At 56.2% G+C, this 23,498-nt stretch overlaps 1 protein-coding gene across 10 annotated transcripts in view; it reads left to right on the forward strand.

Moving 5' to 3' along the window:
* Positions 1-10,569: 10,569 nt before the first annotated feature.
* Positions 10,570-23,498, forward strand: part of LOC120600862 (leucine-rich repeat flightless-interacting protein 2-like) — a 73,138-nt gene continuing 60,209 nt past the window's right edge. Inside the window, exon 1 of one of the 10 annotated variants that reach the window (XM_039860519.1) lies at positions 10,570-10,872. In XM_039860519.1, coding sequence (XP_039716453.1) covers positions 10,807-10,872 — 66 coding nt within the window. In that variant the 5' untranslated portion in view covers positions 10,570-10,806. The remainder of the gene's footprint in view (positions 10,873-23,498) is intronic. The other 9 variants (XM_039860475.1, XM_039860482.1, XM_039860491.1 and 6 more) reach the window with 9 other exon arrangements.

A 23,498-nucleotide genomic window follows, 5' to 3' on the forward strand; every position in this document is an offset into this window, starting at 1 on the left:
ATTTCACGTTCCACAATGTTCTCAGAGTTTGGGCCACACAGTAGCACGTGTCAGAATTTCCTCCCTTTTTAAGGCCAGTAATGTTCCATGGCGTGGGTAGACCACATTGTTGATTCATTCAGCTATCCGTGGACACTTGGGTCGCTTCCACTTATAAGAGAGTAAATTGGTTTTCATATTTAATATGAATTATTAGCAATTTTAATGGGATTAAATTGATAAAATAGGTGACGAAGTCGTCTTTTGTCATCTTGTTGTCATCTGATGCTCAGAGGCGGACATGAAGTCTCTGGCACAGGGTGCTTGAAAATGCTGCCCGTGGCCACCTGGGGCCAGCCCCTGGAGCCTGACCGCCCCCCAGGGGTAAGGTCACTGTGCTCTCTGTCTCTCTGCCGCTCGCCCCTTTGCCTTCTGCCGGAGGAAAGATGCTAAGAGGTAGAGCTGGTTCTACTATATTTTATTCTAAATGTAGGACAGCTATTTAAATAATCATAGACTATTAGAGCTCGAAGTTTTGAATCTTTTTGTCTTTTTCATACTCAGCTGCTTCGCCGCAGGCAGATAATTTCTTCTTTTTCAAAAACCTACCCCATAGGAGAGTCTCTTCACCCAAAAAGGGAAGCTCGTGATGGCTACTGCCTAACGCCATTCTCCAGAGACTCAGTCATACCTCCTTATCTGGCTGGTGAAGTTCACGCCCGGCCATTTAGATCATAACTCAGGCAGGAAGTGACTGGGTGCCAGAAAGTAACTGTCGCAAAGTTCAGGCTTCTTGTGCTAGAGAAGTAATACGGTTACTCCCCCTGGAGCCTCCGGACCCAGAATTCCGAGTTGTATTTTGGTTGTACAGTTTAACAAGCTTACACACTCACTCCCCTGCACAGCACAGGCTGTGGGCTCGGACCGGGGCCGCAGAGAGAGAGAGTCAGACGGAGCCTCGGAGCCTCATGGGCCGGGAGGGGCAGGAAGGCAGACAGGGAGGGGCGCGTTGGTGGAGGATAAAAGTTAACTCCCACGTCCTGTTGTAAATGGTGACTGGATGCATGAGATTTAGATTAAATGCTCCTTGAACTATTTTGTAAGAATGTGCATTCTGTAGACCGGCTGTCCCCAAACTTTGTGGCACCAGGGACCGGTGCCCCTGTGAGAATCTGATGCCTGGTGATCTGAGTCGGAGCTGAGGCGGTGATGCCAGCGCTGGGGAGCGGCTGCAGACACAGATGAAGCTTCGCTCAGCTCCCGCTGTGCGGCCCGGTTCCTAACAGGCCATGGACCGGAACCGATCCACGGCCCAGGGGGTTGGGGACCCCTGCTCTAGACCAAACACCTTCACTACACTTACAGTTAGCATTTTCCTTATTTGAATACTGATTAGAATAATCACTCATTTAACCCTTATAAATCGTATGAACCGAGTACATAGGGTTTGACAGATGAGGCAGAGAAGATGCGTAACTTGCCCGAGGCCAAGAGCAAGTTTCAGGCAGAGGTGGCGTTTCCGCCCGGAGGTGCTGGCCCTGGCCACTGAGCCCAGTGTCATTCCCCCACGGTGCCTGTCCCTGCAGAAAACAACTGTACCCTGACGGGTAGGAAAGAATTCGCTCTCGCTGACTTCAGGACTATCCATCCTCCAGCTCTGTGCCTGTTTGTCTTTTATTGGTCAAAATTAGATCTAGCCTGTAGGCTACTCTTCTTCTGAGACCTGTAATTGATTTCCTTATCAGGTGACTGACACTGGATTCTCTGTTTACTTTATAGGCGGTTTTAATGCTATTTAATTTCGAACAGGCCGCACGCAGGTCCTGTCCTGTATTATTACAGAGCAAGCACTAACTCACAAAGCTGCTGTCTCGTTATTTCCCTAATTGTAGAGTATCCAATTCAAGAAGAGACACCTGTCACATTATGATGTCCAGACAGGATAAAGAATCAGCAGTGTAACTATTGGAAAGGAGGAGATGAAATTTGTAGCGACTTACAGATTATGTCTTTTTCTAATTCAAAAAAAAAAAAAAAATCAGCCTAAAACTGAGAGTTCCAGGAAATAGCTTCTGATGATTAGATAAAAATCCATAGCATTTCCATATCCCATAATGATGATTTTTTTTTTAAAATAATGGCAAAAAGGTAAAATCTCATTCCAAGTAGCACTTAGGAATAAAGAAATAAGCAAGGACCACCTGAAACTAACATAATATTGTATGTCAACTGTCATTGAAAACTTTTTGAAAAGGCATTTTCTTTCCTAAAAAAAAAAAGAAAAAAGCAGGACATATATGAAGAAAACTATAGCATTATACCAAAGGACATATCAGGTTAAAAAATGGAGAGCTACCTTGTTTCTGAATGAGAAGACTCAGTGATCAAAAGATGTGAGTTAATCCATCCCCAGATAATTTATAAATAGCATGTAATTCAAATAAAATCCCAGTTTAGGGGAGAAGGGTGATTTGAAATTTAACAAGTGAACTCTAAAGTTAACCTGGAAGAATAAATAGACCAGCCCAGAAAGTTCTGGAGAAGGCTAAGTAGGGTGATTTTCAACTTTTTTTGTAGCCCGCAGGTTCTTTGTTCAAACAAAATCTTACCTTCCTGTTTAAATCCTGCCAGTGGGTCATTTACGGCTGCTTCCGGAATGAAGTTCGGGTTCCTTAACCTGAGTATTGTTGCGGACGGGGAGGAGCATTCTCGCGAGTTCTCAGGGTCGTCTGAAAAGCAAGAAAACGCCCACAATTCCAGCCCTGCAATAGCGCAAGTCTGTTGTTTACTGCGTTTCCTTCCAGCCTTGGTCGACGTGTGTCCCTTTCTATATAGTTGTAGTTGTACTTGTCCAAGAATAAGAACCCCAAACGGCAGTGAGGCAGAGCCAGAATCGAAGCGGGGCAGCTGCCTGGGAGTGGGCGACGCTCTCCAGGAGCCTCAGAAATGCCGGCTGAAGCCATAAACCTGATCCAAGCTAATGAAGCCTCCAGACTCCGCCTGTGTGTGGCTCCCCCAACCCGCACATAAACTGTGATGCTTGCGTCCCTTGTTTTGCAGGAAAAGTAATGTGTATACTTTAGCATAACAGACTGTGCTGCAGATTCTCACTGACGGCCCGTCTCGTGCCAGACTGGGCTCCTGCTGTCACCGGACATCCTGTCTGGTGGCTTCATCTCTCCTATTTGACACAGGAAGCCGGGAGAAGGCACAAGGGCGCTTCTAAATGACAGACTAATAAGGAGCAGGGGCTCCGACCAGAACCCCTCCCAAACCTCTGCTGTGACCGCGCTGTCTGTGTGGGCTGTGCAGGTGGCCTCCTGGCAGCCTTCCTGCTTCAGCGCTCACCCCTTTCAACGGGGCCACCCGGGGGGCCAGCAGGCACAGCCCGGGTCTCTGACCTTCTCGCTCGCAGTGGCCTTCCTCCCAGCCCACGTCCACGATCACGTGCTCGGCCTTGGCACCCCCAGCCCCTCTGGCTCTGAGCCTCCTTCCCGCCCTGTGGCCCCACGTGCTACCTGAGTGTGGGCTGCCTACCCGCCTGCTCTGCCTGACAACGCTAGCTGGGCTCACTCTGGAGCTCTCGCTGGACAAAACGTGGGCCGCGGACGTTAGATGACGCGTTGGAGGGTCTCTCCCTGGCCCGCGGTCTCTGGGGGCGCGGCGTACCTGTACAGGGTGATGAGTCAGCCTGCTTCTGCCGTGCGGGCCCCTCGGAGGAGGGCACAAGTCCCTCCAGATCAGGCGTTCTCAGCGGGGACCATTTTGCCTCCCAGGGCACATTTGGCAACGTCCGGAGAGACTTTTGGTTGTGACAACTGGGGTACAGAGTGCTGCTGGCACCGGGTATGTAGAGAACTGGGTGCTGCTCACCATCCTGTGAGTCACAGGCCAGGCGCCACGGCCCAGAGGCATGGTACCAAGGTGTCAACAGTGCTGAGGTCAAGGGCCCTGCTCTGCGCTTATTTTGGTTTCCCCATAATGTCCCGGCCACATCGAACACGGCCGCCTCCACGGCAGTCGGGTGAGAGGAGGGGTCTTCCGTGTCATGAGACGCTAAAATCAAACCCCAAGTCGGAAGGAGCCTCTGGAAAGCCGCAGTGGGCTCGAGCCACGCCCTCCCATTAATCAGAGGCCGGCGAGGCTGCGGGTGAGGTCGGGGATGAAGGTGCCTTTAATTGACCTCTCCGCTGGGACTCGGAGATGACGTGGTCAGGAGTGGCTATTTCATCTCCAGTTATTCCAGAATTTCTGCTCTCACGCCAAACATCTCTCCAGACTGCTGTTCCTTGCTCTTCCTCAAACTTCCCTTGAAGTTCATCTAAAATCTCCATTTTTCAGAGGTGAGGCTTTTACGTTCGGTGCTAAGTCTTCTGTAAAGATATCCAGTTCTGACCAGTTGGTGATAAAGACGGAGCTTGTCACCTTCTGGCGTTTGCTGGAATCTAAACTCGATGCCTGTGCTTTGAGCTGTGCTTCTCGGGGGGCCAGAGGGCAGAGCGGGGCGGGCCGGGGCGCTTCGTGCTGTGCTGACCTGTGCGATGGTCTCCACTTTCCCTTAGGAAAATTCCTTTTCTTAGGAAGATGACTTTGGGCATGCTGTTTTCGGATTTCTGTTCCTTAGGTAGGAAGGTCGCTCACAGACGTCTGCCTGAGTCAGCTCACCTTCGAGACAAGCCGCTTAGCGGGAGCGCCTGATTTTTTAAATTCATCTAAAGCAACTTTAAATTTCTGTTTGCTATGGGCACTGTTTAAATTCGGATTCTGAAGTCCTGTGTCGCCCACACGTCCTCCCTGTGAATGTGACACTTGTCAGTCACGTCTGTAGCCTGGTTGATTTCTGGATTTGTCACTCACGGGGTAAAGATTCATTTCACAGCTCGTTGTTAGGGATGAGGGACCGTCCTTCCCAGAGTGTTCAACTCATCGGCAGAATCACTGAGGCCAAAGCCAAATAAATGGGTGAAGATCTAGAAAAAACATTGTTTTTAATTTTTGATCATCATTTTCTATTCCCATGTATTCATTTCTTCTCAGTGGGTTGTTCTGTCTCTACCTGCTACAGTTGTGGAGAGTAAAGCCTGTTTTCCCATACTGCTGCCCGCTCTGATCAAAGCCTCTCCTCCTGGACGTGCAACCACAGTAGAGGTCAGTGATAGGCATCAGGTTGGCAGTGTACGTGCACAGCCGGAGGGGCTTGTTTCAAGTGCTTGCCCAATAGTGAGGTCGTTAGCAGGGTTTTTAGGCTGATTTCTTGCACTTACGTAGCCACAGAAGCCTGGGCTGCCTGCTGAGCACCTGTAGATTTTTTTTCTCTCTGCAATAAAGTTGACTTTGGGCACTTTTCTGAATGTTCCTATGTGACTGAGAAATACGAAAGGATTTTAGTTTTTTGGTTCTCGATATTTTTAGAAAATAATCGGTTGACATTTGCAGTATTCTGTGCGTGAAAAGCAGAATTGGATTTTCTACGAGATGCTTTGTTGGAAGTGTTTGTGGGCTCCTCCTTGGTGACGCTTTATGGGGGATGTCTCTATGACCTTAAGGACAGCCAGTTCTGAGGGACAGACTGGGAAAACGGGTCCATTTGTTTTCCAGGATTAGAAGTTCTTTTAGATATGAATCAGATTTTGCCCGGTGGCGGCATCGGGCTTTCTGGGGCTCCGTGCTTGGGTCCTGCATCGCCCTGGCTGGACCAGAGGCAGTTAGTTCGGTGGCAGGTCCTTCCGTCTCTGTCCCTACTGCCCCCCACCCTCCCGCGGCCCCGCGGCCCATAGTTCCTGCTCCAGGACTGTGCTTCTTGTCATCTGTCCTCGGCTGGCCACTGAGGTTTTCTCGTCCCTCTGCAGCTCAGAACCAGGCCGAATCCTGAAAGGCCACCCACGCCCCCTACCCCGCGGGTCCCAAAATGCTTCGCTGTAGCATTTCGACAGCAGACTACAACAGCCAGTATTTTTCGGGTTGCAAGGGAAAGGCTTTCTCGCCCCTTCTCCTCACCCCACCTGCCCCGTTGCACCCCCGACGGCCACGCCAGCCCTCCGGGGACTTTCGTAAGCGCTGGCTCCCAGGAGACGCCACTGTTTTCTGTTTCTCTGACTTCCCCTGTCTGTCCTGGCTTGTTCCTGACACGCCTCTTACTCGTTCGTGGCATGTGGGCGTCCCAAGGTTCTCTCCTTCAGACTCTCATCTCTCACGTGTGTGCATGTGCTGCCGTGTCCGTCATCACCTTAAACCTGTTGAAACTCCCGGTGCTGATGTGACGTGCCCAGGACACACACCCCCCTGCCCCGCTTCCTGCCCCCACTTCAGAGCAAGCAGAACTCACACTCTTCTCTTTCCTTGGGAAAGCCAGAGGGAGTTTTCTTTAAAACAGGAAAAAGGAAGGGTGGTGACTTGCTGGGTGCCCGGTCCTTATGCACAACGAGTAGTGACAGTCGTCCCCGACATGCTGCTCCCAAGAGCTTCCATCCCCATCACTACAAAAAGGCCGAACAGCGGTCGGTGAGAGTCAACGATCGCCCGTCAAAACGCTCATTTTATTGGGATGAGCATCCACCCGTCATCAGTTACGAAGTGCCCCCCAGCTGGCACCCCCGTTCGGGGCGAGCCCCCTCATGCTCTAGGAGGAGGGGAGGAGCGGGGAGGGAGCACGGGGCACGGGCAGCTGTGAGGATGAGACGTGGCCCGCACGGGGGGAGGGCTCAGCAGGCCAGGGCTGTTTGTACGCCGGCACGGAGCTTGGGCTGCCTCCCAGCCCCCTCACGGTCCGATGCTTCTGTCCACTGAAGTGGTCAGGATCCCGGCCCGCAGCCCAAGGTCCCTGTGGGCCCAAGCTGGGCCAGCTGACCATGGGGTACGGCTTTCGCTGAGGACGGCGGGCAGGGCTGGCGCCTCCATCTGATGCTCCTGCCAGTGTCCCCACCTTCCTGGAAGGGCAGCTACACATTGTCCACTCCAGGCTAAGCCCAGGGGCACCGCTAAGGACACTCCTGTCTGTCGCCTCTGTCCCCAGCGAGGACCCCCGGCTGGCTGGGTTGGGGGCGGGACAACCCTGTGTCAGGCTGTGCAAGGGACGCCACGCCCTCGGACCTTCAGTGAGGACTTGGGTTAAAAGCCTGGCTTCGCTCTTCCGACGGGCGTCTGTGGACAAGTCACACAAGTTCGCGAGCCCCACCGTGGGGGTGGAGAGCTTCATAAACGGAAGGGTGCTGTGCAAGTCTGGGGAATCGTTTCGTGAACCACCTTGTAACGTGAAGTGTTTCTTGACCTTAGTCAAAAGGATCCACATAAAGTGATACCGAAAATGTGGGCTCGGTGTTTGCAGAAGTCATAGAGACGTTTATTTTGCTGTCCCCAACATGGCTGGTGATTCACGTCTGTGGAAGACACACGTAACTGTGACTTAGAAAAATGGTTTCATGTCAGTCCTCTGGCTGATGGGGAGGCCGAGAGCCACACTGTCTGCCCTCGGCTTCGTGCTACAGTCTCTGGAACGTTTGTTTCAACAGCTCTAACTCTCAGAACCAGACCACAGCAGGAGGCGGGAGCTACCAAACCTAGCAACACACCAGCACCATGGAGACCAGTAAACCGAGCTTGGGTGTGGCCCCCAACTGCTTAAATGTTCCGGCTCTTGCTGGTTAGCTATGATTCTGATGTTGCTGGAACAAAATTAGACCATCCTGTTTACCTTTTGTTTAGAAATTAAGCTCCTGCTACATCGTATTGTACACGGAAAACTGCTTTTCAGAGTCCAGACGTTTAATTTTCATTGAACAGGCACAGAGGATCACAAGCGTGGTGCCTTTTAGGGATGCCCGGGACAGTCAGAGCACCCCGAAAAACCTAAGGTGGCCATCGGTACAGAGCTCCTGGGCCCACATCCATTGTGACTGTTTGCAGGTCCTTAGCTGCCCGGCAGCCTGGAGCAGGCCAGAAGTTCAGAGTCATCCTGACCGAAAAGGGAAAACCTGAAGCCGTGCCCTTGACCTCACAGCTCTTTACGTAAAGACCCCGGCCACGCTGACACAGTCCAGACGGATGGCCGCCCTCTTCCCGAGCCCCCCGATGTGGCTCAGACCCTGCAGAGGCGCCCTGGGTTCCTGCTGCTGAGCGTCCTGCGGCTGCTTGTCCGATTTCTCCTCACTGGATACTCCCAGGCGGTTTGAGTTTTGCCTTCTTCGGGGTGAAGGGTTTATGCCGACGCCGCCCGGCTGCCTTTAGACCTGTGAGTACCGGAATGGGCATTGCGTGCTTCCGCGTCTCCTCTCCCACAAACTGCCAGTCTTCACAGCCACAGCTTCTCCTGTGGTTTCTTAGTGGACTTTCTACCTGTCGCTCAGTCATCCCCCTCATATGTGGCTGTGCTATCAATTGGAAGGAAAAAAAAAAAAAAAAGCCTGCCTTGGAAGGGGCCTTCAATGAGGGCCCTTTCCATTAGAGAGCCACTTACATCAAAATTGGCAGACAGCAACTACACTTTATTCCAGGGGCCCAGGGTCTAAGTGATAACACCAAGAAGCGTGAGTTCAGCACCCATGTAGGGTATAGACTGACATTCGTTCTGCGGCTGGGAATGATTCGAGACTCGGTCTGCGTGGCCAGCGGGCCAGCAGGACAGCTCGGCGGACAGTGCCTTCCGTCCTCCACACTCCGGGGACACTGCCATCACTGGCGTTTTTCAGAGAAGACTTGAGACACAAGGGTGAAGTGACTTGCCCGTGATCTCGTAGTCCGTGGCCGAGCCAGGGATCGGACTAAGTGGTTTCATTCCAGAGCCGAGGCACTCAACCCCTTCCCTGTGACTTTTTTCATGAAGCTGAGACCTAGCAATTAGATGGTCACCTGAAGGGTGGGGAGGGTGCAGGCAAATTCAGGGGGTACCTCAGAGGCAGGCGGATCAGTGAGGCTTGTTCCCTGGGCCCTGCTCTGGGAGACGTCATCAGGCTTGGGGTGGCAAGTAGCTCTAGAATTTGCCTGTCTAGATGGGAGTATTCAAACGAGAGTCTCCACGAAGGCCGTTCTGTTAGTTGGCTATCGCTCTCATCTGGGAAATTATTACAGCTCGAACTATCATATCGATGGCTTTTCACGATGAATTCCCCAAGTCCCACACTTGTGTATGTAGGACAAATTAAAATTATTTTCTCCAGTTCATTTCTAAAAATCAAGAATCGTAACTGACAATTAGCATTTCCAAGTGTAATAGCAAGCAAACAAGGTGTCAAGGTTAGACATTTCGATCTCTTCGAAAGTAATTTTTGTGCACCTAGGGGCGCTGCCCCATCAGAGCTTGGCGCCGCGATCGCCGTAAGCAAAGTTGACACCTGCTACATTGCTCCCACAGGGGCCACTCAAGGCCTTTACTCAGCATCTCTTTTCTGGGGCCCTCATCCTCTCCCGGGTCAGGTCCTGCTGTCCCTCAGAACCTCCTCTGCGTGGACGTCCAACCTTCCTTCCCGAACCTCCTCCCCGAAGCCGCATGCGCGGGGGCGCCGGGTCACGCGCTACCGTGTCACCGAGAATTAGGTCAGGGGGCAGAGAGTGGGAAGTTAGGTGGCTGTAACATTTAAATGTGAATTTGTAGTCTCTCGAGACTCCGCCTGGATCCGCCTTTGCGGACGACAGGCCCAGCCATTCTGTGGGAGGTTCCCGTTTGGAGGCGGGGAGCTGGTTTTTCTGAGATGGGTCTTCGAAAACGTGTCCCCAGGGCACGGACCAGGGGGTTGCGGGCGCCGCAGGCACCAGGCTTGGCTAGCACGGGCTGACATTTTTATAAAAAGCCGCGTCGCTGCTTCCTTCCTGTGGCTCGGCCCCAGCCTGGGGAGCTCAGGAAACGTGTCACTGCCTTGGCTGAAGGACTTTAAACAACGAGCGGCGCGTGCTGGGCGGCGGGGTCCCTGTCCTTCGCGCTCTCCCGTACGGCCCCGGCTCTGAGACACCGGATCGACGACGAGCCGCCGGCACCCCTGTTCTTTGCTGAGCCCCGCTCGCAGATGGGGAGGCAGGAGCGGGGTGCTCCAGGCCTCACCCCGCGGGCAGCGCGGTTTTGTCGTCCGGAAGCCGGCCCCTCCCGTGCTGGCGCGTTAACGGGGTCCCCCCGGCAGGTGCTGCCGGGCCCGGCTGAGGTCGCCAAGTCCGCAGCAGCTCAGTTTGGCCTGAGTTCGGGGGACTTGGGGGTCGCAGCCCGCAGCAGCCGGGCGCCGGCGGGGGCGGGGTCTGGGAGGCAGTGCGCCCCGCCCCGCGCAGGCCCCACCCCCGACGGGCCGCTGGACGCAGCCCCTGCCCCCCGCGGCTCCTTCCGGGGCGGACTCCTGCGCCCGGGCCGTCTCCCCAGCCCCGTCTGCCCGCGGGGTCTCGCCTCGCCCTCCCCCTGCGGGCCGACCCGCGGCGGTCGCTTCGTCCCACCGCCTTTCGGGTTGAGCGGTGATTGATGATGACCTGGCAGCTGGGGCGCCGGGAGGGCTGGGGGTGGGCGGGGTGGCGGGGGCGGGACCCTCGGGGGGCGGAGCGCGGGGGACAGGGCGGGACTCTCGGGGTGGGGCGCCCAGCGTCCCACCCGCTCCTCTTCCCCGGGGGCCCCCACCCTGGCGGGCGGGCCGGAGCCACCTGCGCCCCGCCCCTGCGGCCGCGCCCGAGCCGGGAAGCGCGGAGCTCGCCTCCGCCTCAGGAAGGGCGAGTTCCCGCCGGACGCGGACTTGCGTCCCTGCACCGTGACCCGCCGCTCGCGATGCGCCGGTGCTGAGCGCCCGCCCGCGGACACCACAGCTCGGCGGCCACTGAGTACGTTTCGTGGCTGCGCGCGAGGTGGACGCGAAGGCGGCCAGGATGACCAACCCCGCGGCCACGCAGAACAAGGAGATAGACTGTCTGAGCCCAGAAGCGCAGAGGCTGGTAAGGGGAAAGCGCGCTTGGAGGCTTTGGGCTGCGACCGCGAACGTTCCGTCCTTGCTGATGTTCTGAGGTCAAGGGCGGCCGGCACCTTCGGCCGGTGTGGGGCGGGGGCCCCCTTAAACGGCGGTCCCCACGCGGGGTGCGCGGCGGCAGCGGGCCCAGCCCTCCGCGGGGCTCGCGGCTCCGTGCGCGCTGCGAGGCACGTTTCGCTGGACGACGCCCTCCCCAGGACGGAAAGGAACGTGCTCGCCGCCCTCTGTGTGTAGCGGTGGCTCTGCGCAGCCGGGTGACTCGGCCCTGAGACCTGCTCGGGGGCTGGAGTTTCACTCGGAGCCGCTTGTGCGGTATTTTACGAAGCGCGGCACCTAGGAGCCGTGCCCAGCGCCTGTGCCCCCTGCCCGAGGCCCGCACTGACGGTGGCTGGCATGTTTGGAGGGCCTGCCCAGCCCTGGACCTTGGGACCCTGAGGACTAGAACCGATTTCTCACCTCCCCCAAGGACACCAGCCCCCAGCTTGACTTAGGCTGGTCTCCCGGGGTCTCTGGGTCCGCACTGGACCCTCCACCGGGATGTCTGTTATCCTGCTTAACACTTAGGGCTAGGGCCTTGGATGTGGGGGTAGTTCGGGGCTAAGATTGAGCAGGGGGCGAGGTGGGGAAGGTCGAAATTACCCGTTTTCGTGCAGCTTCCGGTTGATCATGAATGGGAATATCTCAAGGTGAAGTCACACTTTGGAAAAGAAACATTTTGTGATGTGAGTGCTACAGAGACCCTGGTCTCCCCTTCCTTAGGCCCCTGTGGGAAGTTGACAAAAGTGTGAGCCCTAAACAACCGCTCCTTCACCAGGTAGGAATGAATCACCTACTGGGTGTCTGTGGGAGATTCAAGATGAAAACACTGCCCTGACCTGGGAGGAGCTTCCCGGGAGATGCCGGGGAGAGATGGAAAGAGACTGATGGATGTGCGCTTGAAAGTTCTGTTCCCCGGAGTGTGCTGCTTCCCTGACCTTACCTCAAGTTCCCGCCGTGGGCTGGACCGGAGCTGGTTCCTGCCCCGTAACCTAATGGGTTTCTGGGGGGCTAGGAACCTACAGAGGAAGCTAGAATCACAATCAGGGAAGGGCCCTTGGAAGAAGGAAGGGCGGCAAGCTGCTAAGAGATGCCGGGCGGTCCCAAGGTGGCGAGAACAAGGCGAGGAATGAACTCCGGGCGGGAGAAGAAGGGAGTACACCTGGAGTACAAGGATGTGAGGGAGGAGGGATAACACCTGGAGCCGGAGCTCTGGCTTCAGGAGCTCCTTCAGCTTCGGCTGGGGCCTGGCTGAGATGCGTGCCTCACGGAGATGCTGCCAGCAGTAGAGAGGGGAGTCTGGACCAGGTTCCGATTGAGAAGGTGCTCCCTCCATCAGCACCGGCCCAGCATCCCCCAGCCCCCTAGCCCCAGTTCCAGGATCCAGCAAACTCTGAAAACTGCAACAGTGTTTCGTTTTGCTTTAGTAAGCTTGTGGCAGAATTCATTTGGCCGTGAGACCTGCCTGGCCAATGGGAGGGTGTTTTCAGCCTTCATCCCTTTAGTGTGAGTAGTTCATAGGCGTCTTGGCAGCCCTGGTAACGGACTTCATTAAGGGCTGTCGTTACAGAATATGTAGTGGGTGCGTCTTTATTGCCCTTCTGAAATCCATAAATGTTGAATTCTGTAACGCGTTCGGTCCCAGCGGTTTGTGGTAAGAAACGGTGAACCCGGGGGAGGCTTTTTTCGGTAAATAGTAGCAAAAACTTTTTTAGAGTGGGACGTGGGAACAGAAGTGTTGGCCCGTTTTACGAGGTGAGCGGTCTTGTTGGAAAGGAAGCGTGCTCAGTGACCAGCGTGGGGACAGATGGAGGCGGGCGACCTTTAGCCCAGAGGCACCTGCAGCCACCCTGGGTGGTGCAGTGTCCCAGATGGAGACTAGTGACGTTCAGACTGGTTTGTGGCCGTTGTGTTCTGCATTAAGGGACCCCGTGTCCCGGGAACAGGGGTCTCCATGGGGTAACAAGGGGCAGGGGGCACGTGGCCGCGGTCGGCAGGAGGAAGCCAAGTTGTCCACAGCTCCACCTCACCTAGCAGAGCGAGAGCTGGATCTGAGCAGGGGGCCTGGCTCCTCTCCATGGCAGTGCCAGCCCTGGAGCCATGTGGGCGGACACGGTAGAAACCACCGTTTTTGTAACTCTTGTAACTTCCCCATGTTTGAGATAGGTTGTGTCACCTCTGGTAGCTTTCCACATACCGATTAGCGGGAAGCCCTGACAAAACCACCCGACCTGTCCTGAGAGGCTGGCAGGGTAGAGCGTGTGTGGTCTCCAAGTCCCATCTCAGGTAGGGACCTGTGCCAGGCACCCCAGGTCTCAGCAGGTGGGAGCATTGACGGATGAAAGCGGGCTCAGGTGGCTGGTCCTGCGGATCTCGCTCTGGGATTTTGAGCCCTGGGATCACACGGTTTGCCTTAGATGGGTCATTTCCTTAGGCAGTTAAGACATAAAAATACTAAGTTACTTCTTTTCCCATTAGGGCAAAGATGGAACTAAATTCCCCTTTTTTCTTTAAGAGTTAGTTTCTGTTCAGCTTGAACTCGTATCACCCTGCAGAAGCCTCCTTAGCAAAAAAAAAAAAAAAAAAAATTAAACCCTGTAGTCTAAACTGCCAATTATACAGAGCACAGGAAATCAAGTTATTTATAGTTGTAAAACTTTTCTAGTGGAGTCAGTGAGAGCAGTACCTGATGAGAGCCAGGTCCTTATGTCACCTCTCGGGATTGCGAGGCTCAGCGTCCTGTGGTCTTTGCTCCTCAAAAGGCAGTGTTCCAGAGGGATTTCTTAGCCCTGAAACATCAGGCTGTGTGACTCAGCAGAGGAACTGCGGGTGACTGGTTACTCATATGCCACTGTTCTCGAAGTCTCTGTTCGTGTTTAAAAGTATCAGTCTTGGAGGCCCAGAGCCCAAAAGGAGCGAATTACTGACCTACTGTCGAAATAAACCGGTTACATCTGCCCGACGTTAGACGCGGGGCAGGCCGGAGGGCAGGTTTTGTCACCTTGCAGTTTTTAACTCTGGGCCACCCACACTTTAGTTTGTTTTCTCAAATAAAGCAGCTTATGTTCCTGGAGTGGATTTACTAGAACTTTCACTGCTCAGGCTACCTAGATAAAATTCAGTTAACTTCTTTCTCCTAAGTTCTAGCATTATTTTGACTAAATCCAAGATTTAATAATTCAGAACTGCCATGTATTCTGTTGTTGACCACTACTAAAATACCCGTCCCCCAGCCAAACTCCAAAACAAATCAACCAAAAACAAACGAACAAGATCCCCACCACACAAAGTCAAAATGTATATCCTGAGACTCCTCCATTCGTGGGGGGGAGGGGTGGCAGAGTTTCTAGTGGTTTCTCCTTCATGTTGTAACTTGACAGCTTTAAAGCAGTTTCGCCTCGAATCTAAAGAATGACTACTTTGTCGTAGAGACGAAATTTACCTTAAATTACTATAGTGACGATTTACTTATAATTTTAACCCAATTGTTTCATTTCTACGTCTGTGTGATAGAGCTTACCAAGCACCTTCGTTGCTGGTCCTCCCATCGTCTTTATTATCTGCTGCAGCTGGCCCAGCGTCTTCCCGGGAGGAGAAGGGGTGGGCTCTAGTGGGCCAAGCAGGACTGTCCCCGCCCCTCCTCTGACCCTGGCCCTCACTTCCTCCGGGTGGGGGCCTCTGGTGCTTTTAACCTTACCCTGAGCCGGGCTCACACTGCTGGATCCTAGCTCTTCTGCAGACGTTGGACACTTGGTACCCATAGGTGGCATTTCCTGAACCCTGCTGCATCAGCCCTGCCACGCGCTTCCTGTGGACGTCTTCCCCAACCGTGGCCATGGCCTCATGAGGCGGTTTGTTCTCTCCACTTACAAATAAAGAGGAAGCTGAAGCCCACAAAGGCCAGGGGACTTTTCTAGGTCTTCACAGCCAGCAGGCAGTGGGGCTAGTTCAGCTCCAGGCCTGCCGCCTCAGAGCAGGTACTGATAACTGTCACCACTCTGTGCGGTGCTTCAGGCAGGGCCTGGCAGGAAGCATGCAACAGGGGCGGTGGCTGCTGCTGTCACTTCTCTTTGCGGCCCCGGGGGCCTCACAACCCCTATGTCAGGGCTGAAGGGTTTCTTTTGACTAAGGCAGCGTCTTGGGACACAAGTCCTTGCTCCTGGATGCACACGTGGAAGTCTTCCTTTCATCAAACGTTTCCTGTCGTTTCTGGTAGTTTGCAAAACTTCAAAACGAAGGACCGCTCCGTAGACCTGGTTTTCCTAAATAAAGCAAAGAACCATGGAAATGGAAGAGCTGCAGAAATTTCTTTTTTGGTTTCGGTGTCAGTGTGCACCCGCACCCCGGCCTCCCCTCCCCAGACAGCCAGGCTCCGGGAGGATGCGTGCGACGGCTTCTCCTTCCTCCCTGGCTGCTTCCAGGACGGTCACTTGGATGCGGGAAAGGTTGTAGGTAGCCGCGTGCTGCCTAGCACAGGACAGCATGGTGCCGCTGGCGTGTGCGGCCTCGTTCTGAGAAGGAATGACTTCAGCGCTTTGCGACACCTGAAAGGTGTGGGGTTGATGGGGGAGACCCTGAGCGGAGCAGGTTAAGTGAGGGAACGTGTCACCTGCAGAGCTGCACAGGTGAGCCAGGCTGCTGCCCCCTATCAGTCACAGGCATAGTTGTGTGTGGCCGTCACACTCTTATTGGTCGGTCCAGCATGCTGAGACTTTTGAAGGAAATGTGAACATTCGCTCATCTCAGAAAAAAATTAAAAACATGTTAGCAAGAGGAGAAATTTGCATGCAAGATTCTGTGCAGCATCGGTATCCCTCAGCAGGATGGGGGAGTTAGTTGCTAAGCCAAAGGAAGTTCGAGCAGGTGTTATTAGTCGTTGCACTCGATGAAGTAACATGAATAATTAAGTTCCTGATTAACATAAGTTCATTATTTTGGTACGTAGCGTACTTTAAAGAAGTTTCTTATTCTGAAAAGCAACACAGGGAGATTCCCAGCAGCAAATGGGGAAAGACTGACTGACAGTCTCGATGTCCATGTTACCTCACCCCTGTGCAGAAATGTGGCATCTCAGAGGGGAGGAGGGGCCTGGGCCTCCGGCCGCCTGTGCCGAGGGCTGGTGTTCAGAAGGGGTGTAATTTGCTCGAGTTCACGTAGCTAGGTAGAGGCAGAACCAAGATTTGGCCAGGCCTTGAGGCGCCCCCTCCGGACACTCTCCCTGTGCAGAAGCTTGGGCCCTGCTGAGGACACTGTGGCCACAGGCCAGCAAAAGTTGGCACCTGTTCCTTCTTGGGTCTTCCCGCTAGGTCCCCCAGGAGCAGAGGATGGTATGTTGGCTCCTCCAGGCCGAGGTAAAGCCGCCTTTAAAGGCTGCTGTTACATCATAAAAGTCCATGATAATTCTGCAGTCTACTCCATAACTCATCTGAGTTGATTTTGATGGAAACATAGTGTCTTAAATATAACCAGTTAAACATCAGTCTTTAACTTTGTATCCTCCACATCTTCAAGTAACATCGATAATATGTGTCTTCTTTCTTTTGTGGCTTAAGTACTGGCCTGTAGACCTGCACCCTGAGCCTTTGGCCAGGCTCTTTCACCAAGTGCGGCTGTGCAGGGGAGGCTCAGCCCCCCACTCCCTGCTCCACTCCAGATTCTAAAGCTGTGGTTCGCAGCTCCGTCAGAGCCAACATCCCCTTAAAACAAGTTTTTAACATCCGCATTGCTAGCCTCAAGTGAAATTCACAGCACACAAATTTTAAGTCAGTAGACTATTTTAACTAACATTGAAAAGAAATGACATGAACGTACAGCACAACAACAGAGTGTGAGTTTCGGCTCCGCAAGGCCCAGGCGCCGCCGGTGGTCCAGCTGATGCCTGCAGCCGTCGGAGGCTGCGCACACCTGTGCCCAGCGTCACCGCTGCCGGCGCGGCCGGTGTGGACACGCTGTCCCGAGGCCCACACACCATGCGCACCTTGCTACCAGTGGTTTAAAATTCCAAAGCAGCGACTAACTCTTGAGAGAAAGTTCTGAACAAAACCGCATATTATCTTCCCTCCATTTCCATGCCGATTGCATTCCAGGGGTGGCCAGCGTGCGTGAAACGGCGCAGAACGCGTTTGGAGTTTCTGTGGACGTTGGAATCAGTCTGTAGCTCTGAAGGTGATGAAGGGTTTTTTTCTGTCCGCTTGGGTAGCCAGTGGTGGAGTTCCTCACCGTGCAGGCCTGTCCCTGTGCAGGATGGCGTGCCACGCCCTGCCCCTGAATGCCATTAGCACCCCCCCACCCCCCGCCATCACTGTGATTTCTCGACTCCCAACATTCCCAAAATGCCCTCTTAAGGTTAGCACTACCCTCCTCCCCCAACTGACAACTGCCATCCCAAGCACCTCCCCGCATGGCCATCGTAAGTGCCGTCGTGGCCGTGGCCGTAAGGAGAGGGCCCTTGCCGGGGACTGACTGTGACTGCCTAAGCGAGGGTCTGAAAAGCGGAGATTCTGAGACTACAGTACAATGCCTGTGGCAGCCAAGGGGCACGGGGGCCGTGGGTCACATGGTGCAGAGGCCAGCACCGGCCACCGTTTGGGAGCGGCCGGCCTGGCGGGAGGATGCATCGCCACGTCTGCTGGCTCGCTTTGAGTAGCAGAGTATTTTTAGATTCTCCTGCCTATGAGGGGTTGGGGGTTTACATAGAACAAAAGTTGATGGCTGTTTCCACTTCCTGTAGCAAAAGCGACTCAGGAAAGGGACCCTATCACAGCCTCGTAGTCCCTCTGTACAACAGACGCTGTCTGCACCAGACAGGAAACGCGCCACACACTGTAAGTCACTGTGACACGGGCCCGCGTGCGTGACCTGCGAGGCTCCGGCCCGCCCCGTCGGGAGCTCTGTTCCGTCGTCATCCGGGGGACGGGGGAGGGATCACATGGACAGAGGCCCCTGCTTGTCTCCGAACAGACAGGTTTGTCACTTCAGACTTCACCTGCCTACGAGTCCTTTTTCACGGAAACGAGCAAACTTTAAATATCCTTAAACTCTTCCCAGGAGGTAATAAACTACGGTCACGTCATGTGGCCTGAAGAACATTCTAGTGTATCGGTTTGGCTCGATTCTGCAAGCTGAGGCCGAAGCGAGTGTGTACAGCCGGTATCAACACTTCCTCTGGCTTGCGGGATGCCACCCAGCTGACGGACGCCTCGCTTCTCTGACCCCACACACGGGCATCCTTTCTGCCTGCCACCAGAGGAAACTAGGGTCCCCCCGAGGTGTCCAAGGCCCAGGCTGTGTTCTAACGTGTACGGACATCTCCTCCCAAACAGCCGTTCTGGACTGCCAGCCCCTACCGTCACGGCACGGTGGTCGCTGGCACACCAGCAGTGTGCAGCGCGTGTCCCCGGGCTCCGAGGGTAGGGAGCTGGCTTCCACGCTGTCATCGCTGTGCCTTTCCGGACCCCAGGGCTGTCTCATCCTGCGTGGAGGACGTGGAACGCCCTTCTCAGTCCCTTTCTGAAGAGCCGCCCTGGGTGGGGGCCCAACGACCCCCCGGCTTCCGCGCAGGGCTCTGGGGCCGCTGCAGGTCCCTGCAGTGCTGAGGGCAGACGTTTCCTGTGACTGCAGAGTGATGCGTCTTCGGATCTGGAATTGCACACTGCCGCGTCCCAGGCAAGCGCCGCGGCATGGGGCGTGTGCGGGGAGCCGGGGCTCCCCGAGCGGTGCGGGCTCTCAGGAAGGCCAGCCAGCCTGCCTCCCGCCACACCCCTCCGTCAGGACCTGTGGCCGCCAACATTTGCCACGTTTCTGTTCTCTGGGGACATCACCTGGGGCCCTCCAGGTAGTTAAACGGGCAAGGGCCACGAGAAGAATACAGATGCCTCTAGCCTTAGAACCCCAGACGCCGCTGGAGTTGGGGTGCCGGGCACTGGGGGCCCACTCTGGGGGCAGCACCTCCCACGGCTCGCACACCCTGCACCGCAGGCGGGCTGGGGGACAAGGATGGCGGTGTCAGTCCCCTGGGCGGGGTGCAGGGCTGGCCACGGGGCCTCCTCCTTTGCCCTGGCGGATAACTGGATAACTTCTCTTTCTCGTTCTGCTGGGCCCCGCCCCCCAGCTGGGCTGTCCAGTCCCCTGACCCCGCCCGAGGAAGAGCTCGGCCCTTATCTCTGGAGGACCGCTTTCTGTTACAGCTCGGAATTCCTGCTGCTCCGAGCTGGCCTGTCTGGTCACTGCGGGGACAGGGTGCGTCTGACCGTTTATCCCACAGCCACATGTCGCGCTCCTGCAGGGTCCACTTCCGCCCTGTGGTTGGGCTGGACCCATCGCTAACGTAACCCTGCGTTGCCCGTGACTCCTCCACGAAGCACTCCAGCCGTTGTCCAGCCCGGCCCCGTCTGTGCCGCCCGAGAGGGCATGTCGCAGGGAGAAGTGTCACTTTGGTCGTCGGCTCCCCGGCCGGCCTCGCGCCTCTGTGCCTCCGTGGCCCGGACACTGCTGGGCACGGCAGGGCTGGCCTCCGGGACCCTGTCTGGGTCATTGGAACCGCTGGTTCCGGAAGCCACGGGGCTCGGACTGTGCTGCTCTGTATTTTTAGCATCTCATGCCACACGCGTCACCTCAGCATCGTGGTGCCGTCACGTCTATCTACGGTCCAGTAAAACGTGGACGTGGGTCCGTGGAGTTAAGGGTTCAGCTTTCTAGGATTATAACGAGGCAACTCAGGTGACGCGTGGAGTCTCCCGACCCAGCCGTCTCCTCCAGCAAAGGGCGCCAGCATCTGTCAAGCTCTGTTCACGGCTTCCCAGCCAGGACAGGAGGGTCCTTGGAGGAAGGGCCAGGCCGTGTCCTCTGCGAGGGCAGACGTTGTGGGCCTTCTGGAGAAAGCCCAGGAGCCTAGATCTGGGAGCCTGGTATCTGGGAGCAGAGAGCGCCTCTTGGTCAGCTCCTCCCTCCGCCACCCCAGCCCTGCGGGGAGCAAGGAGGGGGAGGGGAGGGAGGGGAGGGGAGGGGGGAAGGGAGGGAGGGGAGGAGCACAGACGGACCGCAGCAGCTGTAACAGCAGAGCCCTGCCAGCTTCGGTTTGGGGCGCCCTCATTTCCTTCCGCCCCCCTCGCCCTCCCCTCCTTCCTTGCTGTTTATTGTGAAAACTGTCAAACAACCCAAAGGCAGATGGGGTGACAGAAAGCAGAGATCCCCACACTTGAGCCGTGCCTGCAGCCTCCCGGGGCGGTGGGGCATGTGAAGCCCAGGTGGCTGCAGGCCTTGCCACCCAGGGCTCTGACTCAGCGGGTCTGGGTGGAGCCTCCCATCCTGTGCTGCTGACGGGTCCCCAGCAATGCCCCTGTTGCTGGGGGAGGATGCTGTGACAGCCCTGGGTTTAAAGAGCCCCATGGCCCACCTTCAGCCCCAACAGCTGTCAGCTCACCAGAGGCACCGCCCACTCCCCGCCCACCCCCCAGGTTATTTTAAGGCAAATCGGAGCCAACTTATTTCATTCTTAAATATTTTAAGATGTATCTCAACAAAGGTGATGTTGGGCAGAGAAGGGAGGATTTGGGGCCCAGCTCTCTGCCTTTCTTGGAGGTGGGGGGAGCCAATGGCTTGCAGCCCCGCTCCCTGGCGGAGCCCGTAGGACGGGGGGAAAGCCACCAAGACCTCTGGAGGCCATTCCCACAGGCTCTTGGATAGGAGCTGCTGCCTGACCAGAGCCTGAGGTCACCGAGAAGGAGCTCGGTGCTGTCATCAGTAGAGTGTCCCTGAACTCACGTGGGAAGGAGCTGTAGACCTTTAACAGCTTGTTGGGGCGTGGGAGGGCTTGTTTCTAAACATTTTTTTTTTTTTTGAAGCCCAGGTAGCGTATACTTTGTATCCTAAATTCCCTAAGTCCACCTGCTCTCCTCCCCACCCCCACCCCCACTGTGGTCATCTCCCTTGAGACTGGGGCTAGGGGGTGGCTATCATACAGGCACACCCCCCAACTGCAGCTGCCCCTGCCCCGGGCCTTCAAGGTGGGGCCACCGTGTGGGTGCATTCAGGTTCCAGCGAGCATCCTGGCACTGCAGGCATCTGGGTGGTGACTGCCTTGGGGGCACTTCTCCAAGGCCTTCTGGCTCCTGGACACTGCAGGCCTCCTCGGGGCCTCGGGCTCCTGATGCCTCCTGCAGGGGCCTCACCCCTTTGCAGGACTGGCAGCCCCGCCCACTCGTGTCCACACGGGGGCTGGGGGTAGCCTCCCCCCACTTCCTGCGCCTCCTGCTGCCTGTCCCTCCCCCCCGGCCCCTGCTCCCCACGTCTCAGCTGGAGCCATGTCTGAAACAGAAGCCGACCTTGGTCCTGCGTTCCTCCACGGTGAAGTTCCAGGTGGAGCCGAGGGCTGGGCCTCGACCCTGGGCCCTTGGGACGTCCCACCTGCCACGTGCCCTTGTCGCACCGTCCCGAGCCCGGGTTTTCTCCTCCTTGCTCGTCGGAGTTTGGCATAGGGTTCGTGTCCCCCAGGAAGTCTTCCCAACACCCAGAATTCTCCAGAGCAGCCCCCACCGTGGCACTAGTCATTGTTCATGGTCACCAAGTGCTTCATCTGCATCCCTTGACACGGGGACCCAAACTGGACTTTCAAGTTCTTTCCTGGCTACCTCGGGCAGTGCTGTGATAAGGGTGAGGGTGGCCGGGCGGTGGCCTGGCCTGGTGGTGGCCAGTGAGTGCAGTGCCCGTGAGCTACATAGAAGCGAGCGCTTGGAAACTCTTAAACGCTCCGACGTGGCTGTGACCTGAAGTGTGAGAGTTCACGGTTTGCAGAAGTGTCGGGTAGTGATGGATTTGCCCTGCACCATGGCAGTGCTGGCCCGCCGGGCCCCAGAACAGTCGGGGCCTCATGCGACGTGCGGGAGGGGACGACTTCATGTTTGCGTGTCACCGTGGCGGGCCACCGCTGTGTTGTGTTTTTTGTTCATTTAACGAGTCAATTATATCAAGTATCTCCCCTGGTGAGTTCATAACAGTCACGTGAGTGATTTTCATCTCTCATGCTCTGTGTCGGGCTGTTCTGTGTTTTGGGCAAAGGCAGTGTTTTAGGGCGAGTCATTTTGTCAAAACTGTCGTTTTGCTGTGCAGGCGTCTCAGGCTGGTGACAGGCTAATGCTCACGAAGCTGGCTGTGCGCGGGCTCCGTGCCGGGTTAAATGCTGACCCCCGTGTCCTTCTTTACTTAGCCAGAGGCCCAGAAGCATGGTCGTCACCATCTCCCGTGTCGTGAGCGCTTCGCGTCCCGTACCAGTTGCATGCGAATCGCGAGATGCAGGAGCCCCATGGGGCGGCGAGTCACAGGGTATCGAGTTGTGCTGAATGACAAACTTATCTCCTTTCTAACTTATAATCTAAGGGGAAGATGGACTAGTTGATCTGTCTTCAAGCTTGGCTGGCTCAGTCCTTATAAGGGCTTTATTCTATAACTTGGTTTTGCTCACATGGTTCCTTAATCAACCCAAGCCCATGTCCTTCAAATCAGGGGGTGGCCTCAGGGACAGGATGGACATTTTGGGCTGGACATGAGGACCAGAGGCGGGAGGCATGACAGGAGCCTTTTCCTGGGTGGTTGGGGTCTGATGGGACATTATTTTGCAGCCCTGCCTGTCTGGTGGGAGGCCCCTCGGGCAGCAGTGACCGCATGCTCGCATAGGTCATTTCTTCAGAGAACTTTGCCCCAGTCCCAGGCTGAGCTAGAGCAGAGTGGGTGGGGGCTGGGCAGGCGGGCTGGAAGGGTGGGGGGGCAGGTGCTCAGCGTCCCCTCGGGTCGCAGAGACACCCACACGGGCAGGCAGGCGTCTTGTCGGCCTCCCCTCCCCGTATCGGTCACCGGTCTCTGCTGCATAACGAATCCAGCAGCTTAAGACGACACGTGTCTGTCATCTCCGAGTTTCCGTGGGTCAGACCGGTCCTCTGCTCGGCCTCAGGGCTGCAGGCAAGGCGTCGGGGCTCTGCACGCTTTCTAGACCTGGGACCCCCTCCCGAGCTCACATGGCGCTGGGCAGAGCTCACCTCCTCACTGCGGCAGGACTCAGGCCCCGTGTGCCTGCTGGCTGTCAGCCGGGCCTGCGCTCGGCTCCGAGAGGCTGGCTGTGTGCCTGGTCATGCGGCCCCCTCACAGGCCAGCAGGAGGGTTCCTAGCCTCGGTCTTAAAGGACTCGTCTGATTAGGTCGGGCCCACCCAGTGAGCTGTCATGTGGTTAATGGGAGTCAGCTGATGAGGGGCCTTCAGCATTCGTGCATTTGCCTTTGCCATGTAGTAGCCCCCAGTGGCGGGAGCGTCATCCTTCACACTGGCAGCGGAGCTCACCCCGGGCGGAGGACGGAGGACGCACGCCGGGCCCGGCCCCCTGGGACCACCCTCGGTTCTGCCTGCCGCACCCCTCCCTCCCATGCCCCCCTGGCGGCCCCTTTTCTCTTCCTCATACTCTCACTCCTCACTCCCTCCTCCTCCCCCGTGCCCGCCCTCCCCTCTTCCCATCGGCCTCCAGCTTCCTCCCCGCCAGCTGATGGGCTGATGGGTGCGGCTGCCTGGTCTGCG

The sequence above is a fragment of the Pteropus medius genome, unplaced genomic scaffold, assembly GCF_902729225.1.
Source record: "Pteropus medius unplaced genomic scaffold, Ma_sr-lr_union100, whole genome shotgun sequence".
NCBI lineage: Eukaryota > Metazoa > Chordata > Mammalia > Chiroptera > Pteropodidae > Pteropus > Pteropus medius.